This window comes from Zootoca vivipara, chromosome 5 (assembly GCF_965207765.1).
Source record: "Zootoca vivipara chromosome 5, rZooViv2.hap1.1, whole genome shotgun sequence".
In the NCBI taxonomy this organism is placed as follows: domain Eukaryota; kingdom Metazoa; phylum Chordata; class Lepidosauria; order Squamata; family Lacertidae; genus Zootoca; species Zootoca vivipara.
In genome coordinates this window covers 59267585-59282983 of record NC_142588.1, presented here as the reverse complement: position 1 = coordinate 59282983, position 15399 = coordinate 59267585, and the positions used below count along the sequence as shown (strand labels likewise).

The window sequence follows — 15399 nt, the reverse complement described above, 5'->3', positions numbered from 1 at the left end:
AATTATTCCCTTAGGAGCAAAGCTGACTAAACAGTTCTTGTGTTGTATTTAAGGATATGTTGGGGGGGGGAGGGACTTCAAGCTCATCAGTTTTAAAAAGCTGCATTAACAGTTCACATACACATGTAATAGTGTATTGTGTATTTCACAGGTGCTTCAGTTTGAATCCTCCTGTTTAGGTGGGAGCTCTTATTTCAGTGCTTTCAAATGTATAGCTTTATTATACAAAATAAAAGCCCCAGTAAAATAGGTTCATCTCCATTTCTCACCCACCTTATCCTCTGAAATCCATTTTTAGAATCCAGGAAACTACTTTAGAAAAATTCTCTGTGTCCAGTTGCTGGGTGACAACAAATATGTGCTCCTGAGAGCTTGAGAGTTGCACACATTTCATCATGAGAAATGTTAAACTCTTAACACCTCTGAACCAGGCATTTAAATAACTTGCCTGCTGGCCTTTTAATTTACTGCAAATCCCAGCTTCAATACCAGGTGAGTTAGCTTTCAACGCATAGTACTTTTCTCATCTCTGCTATGCAATTAAAATCTTGGATGCAGCCCATGTTAAAGGCATGGTGGTTAAGTATCATCTCATTAAGTGATCTGTTATACTTAGTAAGAACATTAGCTATATAGGCATCCCTCCTTTTTTGTTTTTATATGGTAGATGACTGACATTCTGGGTTTAAAGAATCTAAAAATAGGGAATGAGCTTTACATTTTAAACCAGCAGCCCTACTCTTCTTCATTGGGGCAGGGGGGACTAGACACATGCCTCATTGCAGTATACAGAGATGTAATTGAAAAGCAATGTGACACCTTAAGACAAGACTTGCTGTGGCATAAGCTTTCTGTGAACTAAAACCTCTCACATTACAGGTTCTTTAAGTCAGTGTTTCTCAACCTTTTTTGGGCCACGGCACACTTGTTCCATGAAAAAAATCACGAGGCACACCACCATTAAAAAAGTTAAAAAAATTAACTCTGTGCCGCCCTATATTATAATTATGACTGTAAGAAACACTTCCCAAATATTGCTTTCCGGCGGGTCAGTGATGTGTATTGGCGGCCGCCAGGCTCGTTTGCACTGAGCTTTGGGAAAGAGGAGGAGAAATATTGCTTTCCGGCGGGTCAGCGCTGTGTATTGGTGGCCGCCAGGCACGTGACAATGCAAATCGCCCTTCTCGTCGCCGCACACTAGTGTGCCACGGAACAGTGGTTGAGAAACGCTGCTTTAAGTGTCCGTGCACTTCGCCTGTTATGTCTGTCGGAGAATATACAACTGGGGATATACATTGTAGATGTGGTAGTTTGTTCTGGTCCACATCACAGGACTTCTAGTTGGTTTGTGGTCAGCAGTTAACATGTTTATTGTGTGTTAAAGCTGGCCAATTTTTTAACAGGCCTGATCTTCTGAATGAATAAAAGTAATACAGTCAAACCTTGATTGTCAAACGTACTGCATTCTGGAAGCCCTTACGGCTTTTGAAGCGTTCGACAACATAGGTGTGACTTCCAATTGGTTGCAAGAGCTTCTGCACTCAAGCAGAAGCCGCGTCAGACGTTTGGCTTCTGAAAAACGTTCAAAAACTGGAGCATTTACTTCCAGGTTTTCAGCGTTTGGGAGCCGAAACGTACAATAATGGAGGCATTCAGGAACCGAGATTTGACTGTACACAGAATCACCAGCTCTTAAGTATTATATGATTTGGCACAGTTTTCTCAAGAGAATGTAAGCTACTATAGTGGTCTTCAAGTTTCATGCATACATCAGTTGTGTTTGACCTAGAAGGGTCATCGATGCAGGCTACAGTAGCACTACTCGGGTTATTTTCAGACTCATGCTTGTTCTCTCCCCATTCTAATCGTACAAAGATCAAGAAGCAGTTGGGCCCTGCTAAGCAGTTAAAGAAACCTGAGCCATAACTCAAAACAAGATTGGTTCAATGAATATGGGGTCTGAATCTAAAAATCAAAGGCAATTAAATATTCCATGGAGTGAACAAAAAGGGTTTTTATTTAACTTTCTTAAAAAATGAGCCTTAATATCCCATTGCTCTAGGCAAGTTGATCCTGAACTATGTAAAGTTGCCTTCGGGTTATTTGCCAGGCTTCATGAGAATCATAAGGATGCTGTTCTGTTAACAACTCTGTTGTGCAGCTGAAGCCCCCAAGCACATAAATGTTAACCGAGGAACACCACACTCTTTGTGAAAACTGCCATAACCCCATAATATCACTGATGTGTATGCCAGTTGCCATATATAAACCTGTTGCCTCTACAGCCCACTTAACTGTGTGCATGAAAGCTGATGAAACAAGTTGAGAGTGGTAGAGGTACTGAGTATATAATGTCCAGCAAAGCCCTACAATCGAGGCCCATTCTTGATTGTCGTCCTGTATTAATACTGTCAAGACATAATAGCCTCCCTGGGCCTGCAGAGGCTTTGCAGCAGAGCATGAAGAGGACACATTGCCCTTACATTCACCAGCATGGATGCAATCCAAACTACCCAGAAAGAATGCTGCAAAGCTATTGTCCTATGAAGACAGATGGTTGGCAACCACTTACCCAGTAGAGGTGGAGGCAGTGCTATATAAAACGTCGAACACAGCACAAATGTTTCTTCGTACTCCACAGCAGCATTTTTGAACCTAAAAGTGCCCACTTGCAAGATCTTCCATATGCACACCCAAGCAAAAACTCACTGGGTATGCATGATAGGCCCTACACTTTGCTACTGCTTCACCTCCAAAAGGAGTTGTGATCCCAAAACTGATGTAGCAGTTGTTAGGCCTGTTTTATCACTTAACAAAGTGCTTAAAACATTAAGCACTGTACACAGATTAAAAATGTACATATTCCAGCCCACACATTTAGAATCCTAAAGACACTATACAAAAGGAAAAATGGGTTTGGAGGGAAGAGGCCAATTGTTGGCATCTGTTTTGTGAGTCAGTGGAGTGTGCTTCCAGGGGTGAAGTCAAACTGCTTTGTTAGCACCAAAGTGACCTCCCTAGGGTGCAAGCCCAGGCAGCGTGTATGGAGGTCCTGGGCTGCCCAAATGGTAAGACCCACATCTCAGCCTCACTGATGTCCAAAGGAAAGCAGAGCAATATGTTTGATACCAGCTTTGCTGCAGGAGTTGCCAGAAGCAGACATACAAGAAGCCAACCATCTAAGGGACTCCACTCTGGATTTGGGTAAGGTTTAAAGGTAAAGGGACCCCTGGCCATTAGGTCCAGTCGCGGATGACTCAGGTTGCGACGCCCAGGTGACTGGGGTGTGGCGCTCATCTCGTTCCAGGCCAAGGGAGCTGGCATTTGTCCACAGACAGCTTTCCAGGTCATGTGGCCCAGCATGACTGATATGCTTGTGGCACAACAGAACACCGTGACAGAAGCCAGGGCACACAGGAATGTCGTTTACCTTCCTGCTACAGCTGATACTTATTTATCTACTTGCACTGGTGTGCTTTCAAACTGCTAGGTGGGCAGAAGTTGGGACAGAGCAATGGAAGCTCACCCTGTCATGCAGACTCGAACTGCTGACTTTCCTATCGGCAAGCCCAAGAGGCTCAGTCGTTTAGACCTGCATCCCAGAGGTACTACCACTTACCTAACACCCCATGCACCTGAGGGAAGAGGAAAACAACGAACATGGGCATCAATTCCTTAAGTTACACCATTCCGTCTACTTTTGGCATTCACAGGTGAGACTTGTTGCTTATGCAGCCAAAACAGAATCACCTACGGAGTGAAATACCAGCAGGCTTGGTTGTCAAAGTACAAAAAGGGGGATAGATGAAAGAGGAGACTGCAGAAACTGCTCAGTGAGAACTGGGCATGCTCGGTGGTCATAAAATTCTGGCTTAGATGGGACAAAGGGCAGGGGAACAATTTACTGAAAGTAAGTATTGTATGAATGGCTAACTGGAACACTGAAAGCACTGAACACTGCTAGATTTTCAGGTCCCATTTGTAGGCCTCATAGTTGCACAATTCCAAAAACCATCTACTTCTATCATAGGTCTATCTGTTGCAGTGAAATAGGTGAGCCACAATTAATTTCCAGAGCTCACATGGCTGGTACATCCCCAATACTTTCAGAAGCTCACATTTTTAGCTGTCTTTTCTTATCCTGATCTAATACATAGATTCAGCAACATGCCAGATCTTCAGCATCTTCTGTATATACTGTATTGGGCAGCTTCTTTAGAGCAGCTTGCTGTTCCCATTCTTCTTAGAGATCAGGGGTGAGGACCCTTTCTGATGAGCCAGAGAGCTTTATCTCCCCCACCTACGTAGGCGGGACCACACCTATGTCAATCATCAGTTTTTATCATGCTAAAAGTGTTGCCCTGACCACCTGTCGGAGTTTGAGGACAATAATTTATTTTGATTACTGGAACTGAACTGAGCTCACAGTCCTTCCACACAAAGTTCAATTCCTAATTATCCCAACCATGCTTCATTTCAGTTCCCTTAATTAAAAGGGGGCAAGGGGGGTGAGAGCACATCCTAATCTATATTCTGCCTACCTCTGCAATAAGTGTACCATTATCACCTGCAATTTCTCTACCTTTTTAAAAAGTGTGGAAATGCTATACTCAATGTGCAGGGCTAGTTGGGTGACTTTGCATGCACCAGAAAGCTAGCATCGCATAGATCTCATGTTCACACAGCGCACTCTTGTGGTATTTCATGAGTCTGGCAGCTGTAGCTCATGGAGTGACTTGAGCTCATTGTAGCAGAAAAAGAGACTTACCATCTCTGTAACTTAATAGCCAAGGAGGAGTCTCTGCCTAGACTGGGAGCAAAACCAACCTTGGAAGAATTACCCAGTACAGTAGTACCTTGGGTTACAAACTTAATTCGTTTCGGAGGTCCGTTCTTAACCTGAAACTGTTCTTAACCTGAGGTACCACTTTAGCTAATGGGGCCTCCTGCTGCCGCCACGCCACCGGAACACAATTTCTGTTCTCATCCTGAAGCAAAGTTCTTAACCCGAGGTACTACTTCCAGGTTAGCAGAGTCTGTAACCCGAAATGCTTGTAGCCCGAAGTGAATCACATAGGTTTCATGACTAAGCAGTCACACATAAAAAAGAGTAGTTACAGGTAGGTAGCCGTGTTGGTCTGACACAGTCAAAACAAAATTTAAAAAATCCTTCCAGTAGCACCTTAGAGACCAACTAAGTTTGTCATGGGTATGAGCTTCATGTGCATGCACAAAGAAGTGTGCATGCACACGAAAGCTCATACCTATGACAAACTTAGTTGGTCTCTAAGGTGCTACTAGAAGGATTTTTTTTATTTTATAAAAAGAGGAATTAGCCGAAACATTGTGTAGTTCAAAGTTTTGGGGATGTGGCAGCAGTTAGCAAGTTAGCAGTGAACTACAGGGGATGCTTTGCATGCACAAGGTCCCTGGTTAAATCTCTACCATCTCCACGTAGAGCCAGGAAAGAATCCCTGTCTGAAACCCTGCAGAGCGTGTGTTAGTCATTATAGACCATACTTCTGAATATGGAGGAAGATGTTGGACTAGATGGATTTCTGAGAAACAGCTGTAACCCTTTAAGAGAAAGTCTGCTTTACTGTAGTTTTTACAGGAGTAAACTGGGCTGGTGGGAATAAAGGAATATTTCATCAGTAGCTCACCTCCCATACAACACCCCAGATATAGAAGCCAACTAGACTGGATCTTTTACAAGTGCTTCTCTCCTGGACATGCCCAGTTCTTCTCCTCCATAGTATCTGGCAGCAGTGATGTAAGTTGCCCCTGGGGCTGTGTCAGACCAGACACATTCTGGTGCTAATGGTCCTGTGCCACATCTAGACTAGTTTTGTTTGATGGTCACTGTGTGGAGCTACTTGGAAGCCTCCAAGCTGGTCATCTTCTGCAGCAGTGTCTTGCCTTGCGGAGATCAACCCAAAGTTTCCCACATGACAAGGCTTGAGTTGCAGTTGCCTGTTTACAAATTGAGAGCTTTTCTCCCACAGAGCTACCAGATGGGAGCCAGGGGTAGCTCTGTGAGATGTCTGATGTGAATCCCACTTTACCTTGGGTCTTTGGCCCTCTCCTTTGCTTAACTGTTGATTCCCAAATGCAGGAAGCAAGGTGCCTCACTTGTTTGGAGTCTTCTGGTCTGGTGACGCTGTGACAGCTCTATTCCACACAGTGGTATTCAAACCTTCTCCAGGGTTGTCCATGCATGCTTCCTCCCAAACATGTAGTGCAATTTTAAGAAAACATTTGTCCTACACAAGCCATAGGTGATAGCACTGAACTTCTTGACAAATTGCAATTCGGTGTTTTCACTTTGCAGCCTCCTTTTGTTCTAAGCTATTTCAGAAGCTGATTTTGGCTGAAAAACAAGGCATAAATGCAATGCATACAAACTTTGTTAACACACATATAAAGACAAAAAAAAGGATAACCATGTTGGTTCATTAGTGGTGGTGGGGAATACCAAAAAGCAATAGCAGTGTTACACTTTCGATAGGGCTGCAATCCTATTCAAATCTACAAGGGAATAAATATATCCTATTGAACAAAATACTGACTTTTGAATAAGTATGCATAGGATGGCGCTGCTTATTATCCACAAAGTGTCTCCTGCAGTCCCTCTTAAGATCCTTACAAAATGCAGACATGGTCTGTTCTATTTGTCTCACAAACAAATAAGAGGGTGATATTGAGAGGGGGAGAGCCATGTATGACACCTTGTGCTCCTTGAAGAAAAGCTGAGCCATTAATGCAATCAGTCAATAGACCAGAGCTTTCCAAACTGTGTGTCACTACACATTAGTGTGTTTACTGCAGTGTATAGGTGTGTCGCGTGAACGCTCCCCACATTCCTGGAAATGGGTTAGTTTAACCTCCGACTTGCTAGTAAAACTGATTTACTGTGTCACAAAATTATGCATGTCTAAGAAGTATGTCACCAACATGAAAAGTTTGGAAAGCTCTGGGATGTTTCAGTAAATCCAGTTAGCCTGACATTTTTTAATGCAATATTATTTTATTTAAATAACCTTTTCTGTTATCTATACAAGGGTCAAAATAAATGAAATATTTCTGATTAAGAAGTAGCTAGAGGCAATGAGCACTTAGGTATTAGACTTGTGATTTCAGTCTATATATATATAACTGAAAACATAGTCCAATTGTTTCTTGGTTTAAAAAGTATTGTTTATTATTTGTGGAGGGGGTGGGACCTCAACTCTGACTCATCCATGGTTCCAAGGCCATGTCTGCTCAGTGGGCAGAGTCAGACCCAATCTTTCAAAAACGTATTTTTGAAAAACGTTTTGAAAAAGAAGAGGGGAGGGGGAAGTTTCTTTAAAAAGAAAATATATATATAGACCAAGCCTAAGCTGCCTGGGATATAAGTGCAAATCAATCTACTCTCTGGGCCCTAACCGCGTTTGGAGCCAAGAACCAACTTCAGCATCATAACACAATCCCCTTGGGCACAATCCACCCGGATAGATGTCTTTCACAAGCTCACTCGGGATGAATGGGAAATGCACAGAAACACGAGGAGGCGCATCGCATCTTCCATTCATCTTTCGGAGCCTGCGCAGAAGAACTTCGTTGAGCCCCCCTTCCCTCTCTCCTCGCCGACGATGCCTCTAACTTTGGCTCCTCTTCCGAGCACCTTGTGGCTCATCCCGACAGACATGAATAACGGGAAGGAGATGCGAGCCTCCTCTCGGTCAGTGCAGCGGATCCGACCGTGACGTCGCCACGAACATCTTTAAAGGTGGGCGGAAACGCGCCGTCGCGTTGCTTTTATTTACCCAGCCAAGAAATTCAGGGGAAGCGTCTCCCCCACCGAGGGGTAGTTGTGACAGAGGGGCTTCACAGCAGACAGGACTGCTGAGCCTTCTGCAAAGGGGAAAGGGAAACTCTAGGAACGTCAGCCTGCCATTTTAGCCTCGGATTGTCAATACTGATAGGCAGCAGCTCTCCAGGGTTTTTCACGCAGATCACTTTCCCTGCCCTACCCGGACATTAAACCTGGGGCCTTTTGCTAGCAAAGCAGATGCCCTCTCCCCTCACTGAACTAGAGCCCCTCTCCCCTACACATGGCCATCATCGTGCTTCTTCCGCCACTGCTGCTGCTCTTTCAAAGACAGGATAGCCAGGCTCCATGATCGCCGTCTTGAGAGCGAGAGGGGGCCATCTTCTTCACAACGCTGCTCTTATTTCCCCAGCTGACGCCCTTGTATTTCGGTCAGGATCCTGTCAACACAGTCGCGCAGCCATCCCGAGTGTATTTTCCCACTGAAGTTAACAGAAATTGCTCCCGAGTAAACGCTGCATGGGATCGAGACGGTAGTGTTTAAGCAGGCTCTCAAAATTGCACTGACTCCGATTTCACTGAAGTCCAAACACCTCCGTTCTATAAATCGTCCCAGATGAGCCCCTGGACTTGGGCACCGTTTGCCTCCAGAGCTAGCGGGGCATCGAACGCGGAGCTGGGAATCCCCGGACCTGGACTGGGCCGTGGGAATCCGGAAGTGGGCGAGCAGGAGGCAGAGCGCGGCTTGCCCGCAAGACAGCGATCCTTCGCCTTTTCTGATAGGCTATAATCGCCGAGAGAGAGAGAGAGAGAGAGAGAGAGAGAGAGAGAGAGAGAGAGAGAGAGAGAGAGAGAGAGAGAGAGAGAGAGAGAGAGAGAGAGAGAGAGAAATCTCAAACCCAGCGGAGAAACGTGGGCTACGGGGAAAGTCGCGCTCGCTTTCAGAATCCTGTCAAAGCTGAGAAAGTAAACAAGGCATTTTCTTGCCGTCCAGGGGCATTCAGACTTATTAAACGCACCCGCACGTAAACATGACCCGCTTGTCCTGTGATTGGGTAAAACTAAGTCGCCCTGCGCTCACGCACACAGAACGAGCGCGCGCGCAAAAAAAGTTGCCAGTTGTTTTAGATCACCATCATTACTATCATCATCATCATCTAGGGCTGTTTTACAATCTGGCTCACGAATGACCCGAAAAAGCATAGCTTCTTCTTGCAACTCCAGCGCCTCCGCCGCTGCAGGGAAGAAGGCTCGTCCGGGACCGCCGGCCTCGGCGTGGGGTAGAACTTCTTCCTGCCGCTTCCGTCCGCCGAGTCTCCAGGCGGGAGCGAAGGCTTCGCCAGCTCGGGTCCGGGGCTGCATCCCCGCGCGGCACGTGGCCACGTGCTCCGTGCGAAGAGGAGAGAGAGGAGCGAGGGGGCGGCGCTTGCTTGGCACTTGGCTCTGCTAGCCCATCGCGCCGCTCCATCCATCTCTCGGCGGGCGCCCCGGCCAGCCAGGTCTGCACCAGACGCGCTGCCTGCCGCCTCCTCCGCCTCCTGCCGGTCCCGGGAGTGGAAGACGCGGGCCCCAGCGACCCGGAGCTCGGAGGAGGGTTCGCGTGGGGCTGGGCTGGGCTGGGCTCCGCCCGCCCGCCCGCGCGTTCTCTCGCTCGCTCGCTGCCCGCCCGGCTGCGGGGCGCTGTTGAGAGCGGCTAGAGGAGCGCGCTGGGCCGGGCCGGCTGGCGGGGAGGTAGTGGCTTGGGTGGCTCCGCTAGGTAGGTGGGCGGCCGGCGAGCAGGAGGGGGTGGCCGCGGCGGCCTCGGCTTCGCTCGGTCCCTCCCCCCGTCCCGAAGAGGCGGACGATGAACAAGCTCTACATCGGCAACCTGAGCCCGGCCGTGACTGCCGAGGAGCTCCGGCAGCTCTTCGGCGACAGGAAGCTGCCCCTCACCGGGCAGGTCCTGCTCAAGTCCGGCTACGCCTTCGTGGACTACCCGGACCAGAACTGGGCCATCCGCGCCATCGAGACCCTCTCCGGTAAGTAAGCCTGGAGGCGCCGCGCTCCGCGTTGGTCAGGGGGGCGTGCGCGGAGACGGCTTACTTTGCTCCCCCCACCATCCCCAGATACTGTCCCTTCCTTCCCGCGGGTTGGTCGAGGCCCCTCGAAGCCCGCGAGGCAGCTTGCACGGCCAGGGGAATCCCCGCTCGGGCGGGAGTCGGTGGCGACGAAGGGACTCCCCGCTTGACCCAGACCACCTCCGGCGATCCGGGGTCCCTGCCGACCGACGGGGTTCTCTCTTCCCCTCCGATGACGATGCTTCCTCCGGAGCCTGCGAGCCGGTCCCCGCGCCCCGTGCGCCCCTTCCCGTTCTCCCCGCGCGCGCGCTGCGCTCCGGCGAGCGGCCCGGCGGGCGAGGGAGGGATTTTTCGCTGATTTTTTTCTCCGATTTTATTGAGCGGCTCCCGGGCGCTGGGGACGGCTCCCTCCAGCTCTCGTGGCACCCACTAGATCTCGGGCACCTTTCTACGAGGTGCCCTGTCCCAACTCGACTGGGACCCGGAGCAAAGAGCTCGAAACGTGCCTGGGGGCCCGAGCGACGCGCAGCCCTGGGGCCGGCAGCTGCGCCGCGAGTGAGCCGAGCCAAGGCCGGAGCAGCCGGAGGGGGGATTGGCCCAGCCCCGGGAGGGAGCCCGGCCACCGGGATTCAATGGGCCAGGCTGGAAGCCGCCGGGTAAGGCCAGCCGGAGAGCAGCCGGATGGCCCTTTGCTGATGCGCGCATGGGTGGAATCGGGGGGCAGGAAGATCAGGCAGGGCGAGCTCACCCACGCAAGAGCCCTTCGGCGTGGGGATGAGCTGCCCGGCTCCTCGGTAGTTCGCGGGGCATTCATACGAACAGTATGGGGTAGAAGACTTAGAGCTGAGGGGGCGGTACTGGAGCCGGACGCGCAGTATTCTCCCGCCTCGGAATGCGTGCTCATGTGAACGCTCCCAACTTTCAGATCAAAAGGACTGAGCCAAGGAATAGGTCTAAAGGATGGTTTCACAGGCATGGGGAGGGGTAATTCCTTTGGGCAAGCCCCCCCCCCCCAATAAAGACACTTCCCTCACAAAGTGCTTAAAATCCTTTCAGAGCTGGAACTTACTTTCCAGGAGTTCTCACCCCAAAACTGATGCCTGGTGCTACGTTCCCCACAGCCCTCGCTCTGTCGTGGACTGTGGCGAATCAAGAAGTGTGCCACCCTCCCTCAGCTCTAGTCGAGTTTCGTTTCTGAGCACCAGAACGCTTCCACAATTCTTTTTCTTTTTTTCCACTTTTAAGGTAAAGCGGAGTTGCATGGCAAAGTCATGGAAGTGGATTATTCTGTCCCTAAAAAATTAAGGTAAGTACTTTCATGTTCTTTTGTTTACTATGGTCGATTTAGTCATATGACCCAGAAGCAGAGGGAGGTTGCGTCACTTAAGTTTAGGCTGTGATGCTGTATGTTGTTTAGTAGCTAGCTGCGTGTTTGCCTCTCTCTCTTTTTGGTGCTTCTGAGTCGTTTTCATTCTTGAAACCATAAAGTCTTTCCTCCTGTATGGATTCGGTTGTGAAGCATTGTTTTCAATTCAGCAACTTGATAATTTCTTTGAAATGTCATGGTGCCTTAACAAAAGGCTTCCTGTGACGTCTTGAGAATCCATTTATAGTACGATCCTACACACAACTGCCTGGAAGTAAAACCCTAGTTGATTGTTTTTTTTGGTGGGGCAGGGAGGTTTGCATTAAAGTAAACATGCCTAGGACTTCAGCCATTATGCTGGCTAACATTTTTAACAATTCATTTAGAGTTCCTATTTTGACCAGCCAAAAGTGAACTGAAAATGAGCAAGCCCATGGCATGCCCTGTGACTCTTTGGTTTGTATTCAGAGCTAAAGAAGTGTTAAAAGCTACTTCTTAACTTTCAAGCTGCACCTACCTCACACTCCAGAGATCAAATATCTTTGTTGCCAAAGGATCTTACCACACGACCTGTATGACCACCTGTACTCCTTTGGAGTAGTTTGAGCTTTTTAATGGATCCATGGCAGAAGTGTGATTTATGTTGTTGTTTTGTCGTCTTAGTCGTGTTCGACTCTCCGTGACCTCATGAACCAGAGCATGCCTTGGAAACTCTCACTTTCTTCTCAAAGCTTCTCCTTTTTTATGTCCATGGAGTTTTCTCGGCAAAATACTGGAGTGGTTTGCCCGTTCCTTCTCCAGGTGGATCACATTTAATCTAAACTCTCGGCTATGACATGTCCATCTTGGGTGGCCCTGCACGGCATAACTCATAGCTTCTTGGAGTTATTCAAGCCCCTTCGCCATGACAAGGCAATGGTCCATGAAGGGGTGTGGTTTTATATGGGGTGTTAATGTGTCGCCTTCTGATTTAGTCTTTGTTCTGATTGCTGTGTAGTAGTTCCTCATCTGAGGGTTTTTCTCTTACTCCATGCAAAGCACATTCAAAAAGTTGTGGTGTTTTAGGTTGTTATAAGGCTGTATGGAGTTCCTGATCTGTAGAATTCCAATATGCTTTATGAATATTGCTGCATAAGTAACTGTTCTTTTACCACTGCAGCTGTCTAACAAGCACATAAGTTCTGCTGCAGACTGTTTCCAGATCTCTGACATAATGGGTGAAGGGCTTGTGTTTGTGGCTTTCTCTTTTTTCCTTTCTTTTTCTCTCCTGTAAGTGTGATTCTTCATCACAAGCAATGCAGCAAGCCTTTGTAGTACATGGAAAAATTAGTTACACCAATAACCATTATTGTTGAAGGCTCTGACTTCATACCTACTTGCAACAGAGTAGTAAAATTTGCTTTGCATTTGGGAGGGATGCAGTGAACAAGGAGTTCCTGAGAGTGTAGAGACATTTATTGACTTTCTGAGTAGTGTGCAAGCTCCAGACATATTTTTGAGGTTCCGTTTAAGAAATAGCTTTGGCGTGTTAATTTCTCAAAATGCACAATTTAGTTTTAGGATTAAAAAACTGAAGTTCAAACTGATGTTTGAAAAGAAGTATGGTATGGAATTTTTTATAGATGCCTTTAGTTAAAAGAAACTTACTCCAAAGTTTAAAAGAAATAGTGCAGAAATATGAGAAATGTTGTGTTTGAAATATTTGTATAGAATTTTGGTAGAGTGATAATCAAGTGGAGAGAATATTTAACGTGAGAAAACCTATGCAGTCTGGAACTTGTTACTCAGATCATTTGTATGAGTAGCTTCAGAACATGATAAATAGGTACCGCTCCAAGCGGGAAGGTAAACAGCGTTTCCGCGTGCTGCTCTGGTTCGCCAGAAGCGGCTTTGTCATGCTGGCCACATGACTTGGAAGCCATACGCTGGCTCCCTCAGCCAATAACGCGAGATGAGCGCCGCAACTCCAGAGTCGGTCACGACTGGACCTAATGGTCAGGGGTCCCTTTACCTTTACCTTATTGTGAGATTACATGTAAGCGGCATCCTTGGTGTTAGTCTGTAGCAGCAAAAACATTGATTCGCAACAGCAGCTTAGAAATTATAGACTTCATACTGACATTTGTACCTCAGTGTTTTTATTGTTTTCCACATAACTAATTGCAACGTCCTGATTTTGTCATGTGCTATATGGAAATAAACTCTGTTGACCACAGTGTTGTTGGTAGTAGGTGTTAAGTTGGTAACAGTTCTAAGTGTACAGGGTATACTTCTCATTGATAAATCCACATCCCCAGTGCTTTTTCCCCCCTGGGGGTATGCAGGGGTATGCATACCCCTAAACATTTTGTGAATCTTTGTACTCTTGTCCATTTACTGTATTTATTTTTCCCAATTTGAACTATAAAATGGTGATTTTCCTGAGTCAAAATGAGAGTTCCCCTAAACATTTTTAAAGAAAAAAAGCACTGCTCACTCCTAAAAGTGTTGGAGGCTAGATAAAGAAATCCAAGCTAACTCAATCCTGTGCATGCTCACTCTTACTTTTGAGTTGTCTTTCTTCAGTGGAGCTTGCTCCCAAGTAAGTAGGCACTGGATTATGAATGCATCAGAAAATTGTGATTATTTTCTTTTTAAATGCATAAGTGGCAGAAGCTTGTCACTCTGTGGTCAGTTCCAAATATTTGCTACACCAGCAAGTAAACAAGTTTAGGATTGGATATTCTGGTTGCTATTTGCAGAACATGATTTCAGGTAGTTAGACTGGTGCAAATATTTAGTGTCATATGATTAGCAGCTTTTCACCCAATTAGTTCTGTTTTTCTAACACAGCACTTGTTTTAACTGGTTACTATGCAAAAAAAAAAAGCCACGAGAATGACATTTTTTTTGATATTATTAACATTGGGGGGAGTTGAAACAAGGGAGACAAATTAATAAAAATATGTTCTAATACCCTTTCACCTGTCTGTCATGCCAAAGGATTCTGAAGGTTAATTGCCCGATAATTAGTTGTAATCAATTTGGAGAATGGGAGCTATCGATATGTTTCAGTAGGACTATTGCAATGCTCTTTAAGGTTACATTTTCAGAAGCTTAATGCACCTCCATCTCCAAATGGCAGGGGGTTGGACTGGATGGCCCTTGTGGTCTCTTCCAACTCTATGATTCTATGATTCAAATTCAGTCAGATCTAGGTATGCATCAAACAGCTTCCCAGAACGCTCCAAATCCACTTGAACACAGTCATCTTTCTAAATGTTTTCATGGGCTTTGTAGGGAAAGTTGGTTGTGTGTAGACATGGAAATGGTTCTGGGACAACTTTCCAGATCAGATGTCAAGATATTGTCATCTTTAATTAGAATGCAAAAATGTTTATATTAATAAACAATAAGTACCTTTCACACTGTGGTAAGTTAAGCACAGCTTGAGGATTTTCTTTTTAAAAAAAAAAAAAAAAGATGGTTAGATTTTGTAACGAGGAATCATTTTTCGCCATTGTTTGGTGGGATTCATGGTCACGTTTGGACTGAATGTTTAAATTCACAAGTGTGTGTCTGATCAAAACATAACTTGTTAAGGAAACCTGCTTTGTATGACATCTCAAGCTACTCTCGATGCCGTGTTTTAAATTTAAACTAATTGCTGCTCAAATCCAGTTGGATTTAAGCCTACTGTCTTAAACTTTTTAAAATGTCTGTTCCATCCAGATCAGTAAAAAAATAACACCCAAGAGCCAAAGTGTACTCTGACCCACAAAAGCTTATGTCACGATAAATATATCCATTTGTAAGGTGCCACATTTTGGTATGTGTGTGTATTTTGTAGCAGATTAGCACTCTACTGTACAGTTAAAGCCAGTGAGATGTATTTCCAGTTAAACATGCTTAGGATTTGTAAGAGACAGTAGGCTGCAGATATGGTGTATTAAGCGGGTTATATAGCTTTGCCTTGGTGTCTAGGTAGCGTCTCATTCTTTCCACTCTTGCAGTAGAAAACAAAGTTTTCAGAAAGTAGCAAAAATGTGAGGGTTCGATCTGGATTTGCTAATCTGCATTGTGTTGTGGTGCCTCCCCCTCCTCTCTTTATTTCTTAGCAAGCTAGGACTCAGGAGGAAGCAGGCAGAGGTAGCTTTGAAAATGGTGTCTGCCACATGACAATG

At 46.3% G+C, this 15399-nt stretch overlaps 1 protein-coding gene across 3 annotated transcripts in view; it reads left to right on the top strand.

Annotated features, from left to right (window-relative positions):
- Positions 1-8898: 8898 nt before the first annotated feature.
- IGF2BP2 (insulin like growth factor 2 mRNA binding protein 2) overlaps positions 8899-15399 on the top strand; it is a 63419-nt gene continuing 56918 nt past the window's right edge. For all 3 annotated transcript variants that reach the window (XM_088669738.1, XM_035134000.3, XM_035133999.3), the window contains exons 1-2: positions 8899-9831; positions 11116-11176. In XM_088669738.1, the coding sequence (XP_088525864.1) occupies positions 9657-9831; positions 11116-11176 (236 nt within the window). In that variant the 5' untranslated portion in view covers positions 8899-9656. The remainder of the gene's footprint in view (positions 9832-11115; positions 11177-15399) is intronic.